General features: G+C 34.5%; 1 protein-coding gene across 3 annotated transcripts in view; it reads right to left on the bottom strand.

Annotated features, from left to right (window-relative positions):
• Window positions 1-10,853, bottom strand: part of FAM172A (family with sequence similarity 172 member A) — a 255,644-nt gene that overhangs the window by 200,463 nt on the left and 44,328 nt on the right. For all 3 annotated transcript variants that reach the window (XM_039387535.1, XM_039387536.1, XM_027717126.2), the window contains one exon: window positions 3,557-3,748. In XM_039387535.1, coding sequence (XP_039243469.1) covers window positions 3,557-3,748 — 192 coding nt within the window. The remainder of the gene's footprint in view (window positions 1-3,556; window positions 3,749-10,853) is intronic.

Raw genomic sequence — 10,853 nt, 5'->3', positions numbered from 1 at the left:
CTGTTATTGGATGTATGAGTGATCTGATAAGAGCCTGATTGTACCGACAGTGGACAAACCATTTAGGCAAAATATAAAAGAGACAGACTAAAATGACTCTTCCAATCTACACTTTATTTATTTATTTATTTACTTCATTTACTTTTTAAATAATAAAAAAAGAAGTGCAATGTCTTCAGTGCAGAATTCTCATCATCAGTGGAATACTCCCTCATTCCCAGAGGAGGGACTTGAAGTGCAGTCTCTCACACATCAGACTAGTGCTTCTGTCAAAAATCAGTATTTTCCACTGCAGAAAGTTTCAGCAGAAAATTTCTATTTTAACACAATAACAAATCTATGCAATTGTTTTGTACTGTATTATAGGAAATTGCCAGCTTTTCAGCTTAAGAACATCTTTATAATAAGTATTTATTTTATTTTAATTAAGCTTTTGTTAGTCTTACTGCTTTATTATTAGATTTGCCTTTTTCAGACTTGTTTTTCTAAAATAGGCTTTGTCTTACAATGTTTTAATGTATTTACACAGATCTGCTTCTCACATTGTATACACTTTTCTCCCTCCCCCATTTCCTACAATCTGTTCTCTGTCTAGTTGTTTATTTGTTCTCTTCTTTCATATTTCAACATCTCTTCTACACTACCAAGTTTGAATATTCAGATTAACACAATAACATTACGTCTTCAGATGAACCCTTGTCAACTTCTCCCAACACCTCTTTCATAAAAGATCGAATCTACACAACAGAGCTTGATGTAAAACACGGAAGCAGAAGCACTACCCACAGGAACCACAGAGATTAAAATCAGAAATACATTTCTAGCTACTTGAATTCTCACCAGGATATTTCTCCTTGAATCTTTTCTTTACAATTTGTAACAGCCCCAAAATAATAGAAGCATGATAAATTTTAAGCCTGTACATTGCTCCCTTATTCCATACATGCTCTAAGAGAAAAGCAGGATTTCTTCATTCTTTTTTCCTCAAGCATTGTATCATAGAGAAATAGTTTCTACTCCTTCCTTAACTTCCTGCTTAGAAGTATCAGTTCATCCTGCTCAATCCACTGCTCATTGATTACTTCAGCTGTTGCATCTCTGTTTTCAGTTTTTCCAAGAAATTGACTGAAAAGAGAAGTGAGAGAAAAGTAGTAGAGAAAAAGATATGGTTTTGGCCTTCTTAAAGGTTTTTTTTTTTTGTTTGTCTGTTTGGTTTCGTTTTAAGAAAAGCAGATATTTATGAACTAGTTCCTGCACAAAAGACACTTAAACACTACTTTTGCAATTCTTAATTTTTATTTCTTAAACTAAAACCTAGTCTTCAGCAAATGTTTTAAGATGCCTACAAAGCCTGCATGTATTTAAAACTCACAACAGATCAGTGGAATTTTCAAGTCCTAGATACCATTATCCACTTGAAATTCACATAATTCTATTAGAAAAAAAATTCCAATGTTCTCTTGTCATCAGGACTGTAATCTTATGCTTTGATAAGGTCTGCTGGTTTTGTTCAAGGATGAGACCTCTCCTTAGAAGAAACACAGAAAGATCAAGGAAATTAATTCCTTACTTCAAACTGGCTATGTTGCATGAGGAGTTACCACAGTTTTTATTCAGGCTGTTTATCGTCTAGGCTACCTAATTTCATTTCATTAGAGACAGAAATTGACATGATATCAGCATGTATATCTGTATTCTCTTTTTAGTCATAACCTAATGATTCTATATACCCTCAGTGAGATCCAACTTCCATAAAATAGCCTTATCTTGTCAGAAATACAACCGATTCCCACTACAGTGATTACAGGATACAAAAAAATAGCAACACACTTAATGGTGTAACTGATCAAAACACAATTGAATACAATTTAATCTTCATTTTGCATGAAAAAAAATCATTGCAAATAGTATGTGTTCTAAACATGTAGTATATTTACCAGAATTTTAAGATGCACAAAAAGAGAGAGTGTGTTTTATAGCACAGCTGAAATTACTGAACTAAAGAAAGCTAATAATTTAAAAACCATATTAAGAAAAAACTCAAAGATAAGAACACAAAGTTGGATGCCCCACTGTGATCTAGTGATTACATTTCTTTAAAGATACTTTCTCATAAAATGTTTGCGGCTTTTTTCCAGTGTTTTTCTTAAGAAGCATTAAAAATGCAGAAATAAATAATCTGGTTTTAAGTATAATAACCATTTGAGAGAACAGAGGTCTGGTATCTGTCACCCTAGCACAATCACTGCACAAAATAAATAAAAATACAAAAACAGCAAAAGGGTACTAGAAATACCCTTAAAAGTTAGCTGTTAATTTAGGGTTAGGATCTCAGTTTTAAATACTCAGTCTCTCAAGTTATCCAAGACAGCAACAATCTCTAGGAAAGAACAAAAATGCAAGCATGTAAGCACTGCTACAAAAATTTAAGTAGCTATAGCTATTTGGATTTTTTGGGAAAGGTTTTGGAACCTATACTGGACCTACCATAGACTTATACTCTTCTTAGTAATCTTAAACTACTTTTTGTTCTGTCTCTGAGTCTTGATTTAAAATTAATAAAAAACTTTATGTTAGAAGAAGGTAAGCCTCGCTTCCACAAGTCTACATTTCTTTTTCATACAGTGTCCTCTGGTACTTTGATAATGGGTAATACAAACAAAAAATAACGTAGTGGTCCCTAATATTTTATATGTTTTCTTCCTTCCCGTCATTGAAAAAAAAAGAAAAAAAAAGAGAGCCATTTTCTAGACTGTATACTTTAAAGACAGCTGCAAAAAAATTAAACTTTATTTAGCAAAATGTGAAACAATAACAGTAATAACACTGATATTTAGAGTAGTACAGTAGTTTAACTTGGTAAATATAATAGAAATAATGAGTCTTAAATAGACTCTTCTAATGTTTACTACAGGAAATTTCATTTAGGTAGGAGGGTGTAAGTGATGAATCACACCTACAAAGTTCCAATGTTAAAAACATAACACTAATTGTCCATTGTCTCTCAAACCGATGTAAATGTAACAAAATACTGTCCATAAAATGTAAATGTTTTCTACTGTCAAGTATTGATAAGTAGTACTGAATCAGAATGAAACAGCATTCAGAACAAAACTGAAGACTGTGCCTCTAATAAATTCAGTACAAGCCTAGCAAAAAACCTGCTGTTATCATGAAAGCTCATGTTATCATGAGATTACAACAGACGTTAAGTGAGAATATGTAGAAACTTAATGAATTATGAAAGAAAACACTTCATAAATTTCTGTAGTGCCTTCTATTGCATCTCATAAACTGCTAAGGGCTCTTGTCACATTATCTGCCATATTAAACTATATGGCAGTGCCACTACTGTAAGACAGAAACTTGGTTCCACTAGAAAACACTTCCAATAAAAACCAAACAAGTATTCCCATCAAAAATAAAATTATCAGATAGTAAAATATGAAATACTGATTAAAAAATTGAAACATCACAGATTTACAGTTCTTCATACACAGGTATGCAGACATCCACATGCACACACAACCTTACATATACATTCACTTTTACTTACCCCAATAGCTCTCTTTATATACGGTATCTGTGTGCCACTGTCCAGATCTTCATTAATTATAAGTCTCCTAGCCCACTGACCGGCTCTGACAACACCATTACCATGAATTAGGACCAGGAGCTTGTCAGGATTTATTAGTGCATCTTCACTCATAAAGATAAAGCTCTTTGGTTCACTCTCAGTTGCATCAACCTGCAAATACAGACAACATGAATTTTAATGCATTAACAAAAAATCTTTAAAAGGACATCTGCAGTTATAAAGTTACCTAACACATTGATATAAAAACATTCACAGTTTAACAACTATTTGAATGCATGTTACAAGGACTAATGTCTGCCCAGTACTAAATAAAAATAAAGCAAAAGCTAGTATTTGTGCAATATAACTCTGAAACATAAAAACATACAGCATTTTAGAACAGCAACCCAAGATAAATTTAAAACAAAAACAGAGTAAAAAGTGTGCTGAAGCTTTGAAACATCAGTTGTGTACAGAAATTTACTGGAAAGAAAGGAAGTTCATAAATGAACAATTGAGAGTAGGGAGGGGAAGGGATCAAGTAATTTCTCACTTCTGATATGCCTGAAGCAACAATAAAATTCTTACATAATAAAAAAAAAAAAAATCCCAGAGAGTTCCAAATCAGCCACCTCAATATAAATACCCAATCACCCAAGTAGGACCCAGTATTGTGAATTTGTCTACTATAAATCTAATAGGATAGGCCTAATAAAATATAGAAATCCAATTTGGGTCTAATAATAGCTTCATTAAGAGTCCTGCACCTGGGTCAGTGCTTAGCTACTTTGCCATAGGAACAGACCAACAATCAGCTTCGATATTCAGTAAATCATAACCTAATACCACATTTTGTCTTTAAGAGAGTAAAGCAACACCTTTTGTTCAATAAATACTGAAGTTTTTACACTTAGTTTAGCAAGCCTGTCTCAAGACAAAAGAACTGTGTTGGTGTGAATATCATAAGAGCAAAAAAAATCTCATGTCTACTCATTCTTCCCTTTCTACCATAAGAATACATGGAAAAGGAAGAACAAAACAGGCAAATCCCTCCATCCTACTGTACTCCACACCCCTCCACCACTAACTGTACAGCTAACTGTACATCTGCTAGAACCATGGTCCGCAAAAGTGAAGTAAGGTAGATCAGGATATGATCTTTATGTTGAGAAAGAAGGAATGGCTAATTGGATTATGTTAATTTTTTCTCATACATGGGTACATACTCCTAACCACCCTGAACATCAGAAAAATTAATTCTGCATGAATCTCCAGACTTTTTTTTAATGCAAGTCCTACCAAATATTTTTTTAATGAAGTCAATGAGTCTTCTTGAACAAAAGGAATTTCCAAGTGGAATATCTCTCTTCAGTAGCTGCCATACCACCGAAGACCTTATTCCCTGCTCAAAAATGAAGTAACATCTCACGTGCGTCAGTCTGCACTTTCTGCACTGGGAAATAAGACTCACTTTCTCTCACACGTTGTGTGAACACAGAAAATATGGTAAAGAATATGTTCTATTGAAAAAAGTTTAGAATATGTAAGTACCACAAGTGCTATACTTGGGGCCACAGTCAGATCATGCTCCTGCTTCTGAAATAGCAGTATTGATACCCTAAAAGGTAACACGGATTAGGTAAAAAATCAGCCAACACTGAATCTCAGACAGTACTCGGCAAGGTGTAATTGACTTTTACACATAAACTCAATACTTGCAACACCATAATTAGGGAAAAACACTGTGAATTTGCATTTCAGACAAACGTATAACTAGGGTGTATGTTTTAGTATTTATAAAATAAATTCTTGTGCAGTATATAGGAAATACTAGCACTTAGTAATCATATGCATATGACTGCATATATAGATATACAGACATATATAGATGATATAACTAATTCACACTTCTGCAAGTAGGTTAATTTTAACAGCTAAGAATATCTACCAAGCTCATAAAAAAATAACTCTTCATTATTTTCCCCAAATTAATCACATTTGGAAACTTTTTGTCAAGCTAATTTATGTTCAAACACTACTAATTTAGTAGATCCAGCTTTCACTAAACAATGCACATAATGGTCACTCCTGTGCACCATCTTATATTATTAACAAATCAACATAGAATACAATTTAAAGCTGAACATACTGAGACCGCATAAAATAATTTCTATTTATTAGCCACTTGCTCTTCTGGACCTACTCAAGGACACTGATTTCCAATTCTTTATTTAAATTCAAATTGAATAAATCCAATAAAATGTTTTTTTAGTTTAATTTAACAATCTCTTTCAACTGTTATTCACACGTAAGAACAATCTTCCAATAATCTGTACCTAGGCATGTCAAACCAAAGTTATGCTGATAATTTACTGCTTAAAATGACTGTTTAAAGTTTAATTTTCTTCTTCTTGGATTTTTTTACCAACGCACAACACTACCTTAAGGTTTATGAACGTAGTGTGAGCTCTCTACAGATATTATGACATTCTTAAGATTTTCAAACACTAAATTTCTTTTTCCATATGACTTCTGTCTCAAATGAATTATCACCTAATAAAGAAGTACCAGTCTAGAGAGTATTTCAGAAGCATACTAGTTAGTATTTTGCACAGCTGCTTTCAATATATAGAGTAAAAACAAACTACACTTGAAGTCTAATCTTATTGACATCCACGATAATACACTGACATTGACTCAATTTTTCAGTTCTTAGCCATTACTAACCCAAGACGTATGAGACCTGATTAGGCTCTAGGAGTCTTTTATTTTGTATACTGAAAGCTTTTAAGATTGAACACTAAAAAGGAAAAAAAAATCTACTAATATTTTCTTATTCCAGTTAAGAAACACAATAAAAATTACAAGCCTACAGCCTATAAAGAAGTGAAATAGGTATAAACTGTAACTGGAGGAAACAACATGGCAAATAAATGGAATTGAAACTGAAAAGACTCAGTAAGATTGTGAGAATTGTGAGCAGCTGTTGGAGAGAGAAAACTGCTCATTTGCTTCACAAGATGAGAAAGTCTTCTGTTGTGTGTTTCTACATAAAGCTGGTTAACTCACTTCTGTTACAGTCTTCATAATACTGAAAATCCTGATTTAGTATTTTTCAAAACTATAAAACGGAGTTGATAAATATTACAGGCAGCTAATTAACACATGACCATTACCCGCTAACTTTACAAACCCAAAATCAGTGGAAATTTTATAAACAAGTACCGCCTTTACTTGGGTAACAAAACTGACAAAAGGAATAGTTCTTGGCTGTCAAGCAGATGGAGAGAACTATTGAACGAAGTTTTATCTATTGAAGTGAAAGAAGAAAGCATTGATAACTTAGAATATTCTGCGAAGTGAGACCTTTCAGTGCCCTTGTCAATTAAATGTGTCCTGGTTTCAGCTATGATAGAGTTAATTTCTTCTCAGTAGCTGTTACAGTGCTGTGTTTTGGATTCAGAATTCATATTGTTGTTGATAACACACTGATGTTTCGTTTTTTGCTAAGTCATGTTTACCCTACGTCAAGGACTTCTTTTCTTGTCTCATGCTCTGCCAAGGAGGAGGTTCTGAAAAGAAACTGGGAGGGAGAACAGCTGGGTCAGGTGACCCAAACTGGCCAAAGGGATATTCCACACCATATAAAGTCATGCCCAGTATATAAATGGGGGGGGGTTACCCAGAAGGGGGGCTGATCTGGGTTTGGGAAGGGGGAGGAGGTGTGTCAGAGGGTGGTGAGCAATGGTATTGCGCATCACTTGTTTTTTTCTTTTTATTATCATTATTATAATTTACCATTATTAATGCATTTTACCTTTTTTCCAATTATTAAACTGTTCTTATCTCAACCTACAAGTTTCACTTGGATTCTCCTCCCCATTCCACCATGATGGGGGGGAAAAAGGGAGGCTGAGCGAGCAGCTGTGTGGGGCCTAATTTCTAGCTGGGCTTAAACGAAGACAACATGTTAGTAATTATTTAAACTTCCATCTCAGGCTTTTCCAGAAGCCATTAGAGGTGCATTTAATTCAGAAGCACACTCTATTTGTCATCAATAGCTGAAGAAGAGCAAAGATCAATCACTTGATGCCATTAAAACTAAAGAAATACAAATACTTCATCTGGATAAAAAAACTGCAGTCTTCTTTATATTCTTAACATAACCTTCAATGGAGTACAAAATGAAAAATTTAAAAGTAGTAGCTGAATGGCTTCTCTCTGAACATGCGACTCTTCGTTAAAATTTTCAAGTCCAGTAGTATATGTTGAACATTAACAGAAGTATAATATTTTACAGTAACAATAATGCAATACGGACCTCAGCCTTCCTGTGTAGGAAAAAATATTCAGAATCATGTTTTGTCAAAGATGCTGGAATAATAAAATAACAGGCAAGCTTTCCTGACTTGCCAACTGGTCTGATTTTCATATCTGAACAGAATTTATTAATTTTTTGTATCCAAAACTTCAAGTGCCACCTGAGAGAGCAAAATAAAGACAGTAAGTTTGACTTTGCACACAAGGTTGAAATTTAGAAAGATGAGAGAACATGAAATGCCATCATGCGAAATCTTTGAAGCATAGTGTTTGCAGTCCCTATTAAAACCATACTGAAAAAAGGGCACTGCCCCTAACACAGTCCTGAAACACATTTCAAACATTCAAACGTCATTACATTACCAACTTCATTATCAATTGGCAAAAAAAGGAAAGCCAATACACGAACTTACTGATGACGAGGTTAAAGTAAAAAATGTTTTTGTATTCACCTTTAAAATATTCATATAATAAGGTCATATATGTAAGAGCCATCTTGATCAGATCAAAGGTCCTGTTTCTGACAACTGTGTCCTACTTATAACAGCTGGGACCAGTTCATCACTGGATGGGTGTAACCCAAAACTGTGTATTCTATAGCCTTCCATGCCATTTCCCAGAAACTGTTTTCAATAGACCATTTACACCCTCTGCCCAGAGCAGCCTGACTCCTCAGGCTATAAACTGGGTGTTAAGAGGCCTGTGAGATAGGAGGGTGTTCCTGTCCTCACATCCATTGTGGAACCCCCCCCGCCCTGAGGGAGGTACTGAGCATTCCTGCCTGAACTGGAGGATATATAATCTTGGAGTCTTGGCACTTTTTTTTAACCACTCGTGGGATCCGGAGGAAGACTTCAGATCACCGCTCTCAACCAGACTGCAACCACCACTCTCGACCAGACTGCATCAGCACTCTCAACCAGACTGCATCAGCACTCTCACCAACAGGTTTTTCCCTCTCCTTTTACTTTGGACTCAGGGGGCCCAAACAGCGGCCCACTCTGTTCATGCCCCAGGGTGCTGGGTTATACATTTGGGTTTTGTGGGTTAAAACCAATTGTTCGCCTGTATGATCGTACTTATTGTATTATTTTATTAAATTGTTCTTCTGATTTATAATCTCTCTTTTGAGTTGGGTTCATTTCTCCTGCCGGTTTTAAAGTTGTGCTTTAAACCAGCACAAACTGGCAGATTGCTTAGGGGAACAGTAAGACAACAAGGTGGTTACAGAGTGATTCTTCCCTGGTTTTGATAACCAGTAACTCTGGGATCTTGCGACACAGAGTTTATATAACTGGACAAGTATGTACAATACTTCAAGGCACTTATCCCACCTTAGTATTTTCAAATGGGTTTTTTTAATGCATTTATACGTTTCTCCATGATAGTAATCAATGACAATGAGTTCCTCAGTATAATGGGACATGTATGAAATAGTACTGTCTTTCTTTCTGCAGAGACCTCCTGCCTGATAATTTAAACTTGATGCCCCTTAGGTTCTCTATCATGAAAAAAAGCAAAAACCCATGCCCTATTCATCATCTCTATACCTTCCATAATTTTATAGATTTGTCATCTTCTTTCCTCGGTCATCTATTCTGCAAGCTGAAGAATCTTTATTTAATCTTTCTTTGCCCGAAAAGTATTTCATGCCTGTGATCAGCCTTGCAACCCTCCTCTGTATTTTTCTTTTTAATTCTTCATATCCTTTTTCATATGGTGTCCAGACTCCATGCAGTGTTCAAGATGAGGGCCCACGTAACAAGTGGAATGACTATGTTTTTCTGTTTTGTTCTCGATATCTCATAATTTCTAACATTCTATTTGCTTTGAGAGTTTTTGCTATTGACTGCCATTGAGCACTAACTGATGTTCTCAGAGAACTATTCACAATAACTCCAAGCTCTTTCCTGAGTTGTAATAGCTCATTTAGAGGTCAATGTTGTGTTTACAGAGTGAGTTATCTTTCCCATAATTTCACATCTACCAGAATTGAATCTCATGTCGTTTAATCATCTATTTATTTCGCATCATGAAATAATTCCCTAACTCATCATAGTCAGCTTTAGTTTTAACTATCTCAAATAATTTTAGAAAAAAAATAGAAAAGTTTGTTAGCTTGTGTTAATTCCTTTTATTGACAAGATTTTTCTTCTTCATGTGATCTCCAACTCCTTCAATGAATTCCAGTAGTTCTTTTAAAAAGAAACCTGTACTCATTTTCCCCAATGTACTATCATCATCATCATTATTATTATTACTATTATCTGATTTCAGCAGTAAGTTAAATAGAAGTTGGTTATTCTGCAGCTTTATGTTTGACTATTTGTAGAACTCTGGGCCAAAAAAAACCCCCTCATCCTGGAATTTCATTATTGTATGATATATTAATTTGTCCTAAGGTCTCCTCTATCGATACATCAAATTTCAGACAGTTGCTCAGAACTGTTTTTAAAAAAAAAAAAAAGTTAAGTGTGGAAATTGGACACAGAATATTGGAAATAATCATGTTCATTTTTCTTGTTTGAGCTGAGCTTTCATTCTACCTGCAGTTCATTAGTATCAGCCTTATCATCTCTTTTTTATTATTAGCCTTTACAACTGTAACAAGCTCCTCAAATTTGGGTTTTGGTAAGCTTACTGTGATTTTATATGTAACCTACCAACATTTTTAAACTCATCTATTTTCATGCTAAAAGTTGTCTTATTACTTCTATTAGTCTCTTTTATTAGTTTAAACTAGGGGGTTGTGTTGTTATTTGGAAACGTGTCAGTAGGGACTTAAAGCTAGCCTTTAGAGAGCTTTAGTTTTTCAGCTTCTATACACATTGTATAATTTTTCTCATTTTTGTACATGTTGTCACAACTTGGTTTTGACTGTGTTGAGGGCTCACTATGCCATTAGTGAGGACTGGTGTTCACACCTTGTGCCAATTTTTCCACAATGCTCATAATC

The sequence above is a fragment of the Pipra filicauda genome, unplaced genomic scaffold, assembly GCF_003945595.2.
Source record: "Pipra filicauda isolate LSUMZ 115617 unplaced genomic scaffold, ASM394559v2 scaffold573_size283568_pilon, whole genome shotgun sequence".
Classification (NCBI taxonomy): Eukaryota; Metazoa; Chordata; class Aves; order Passeriformes; family Pipridae; genus Pipra; species Pipra filicauda.
Note: the sequence above shows the minus strand (reverse complement) of the source record. Positions and strands in the feature narration are given on the sequence as shown.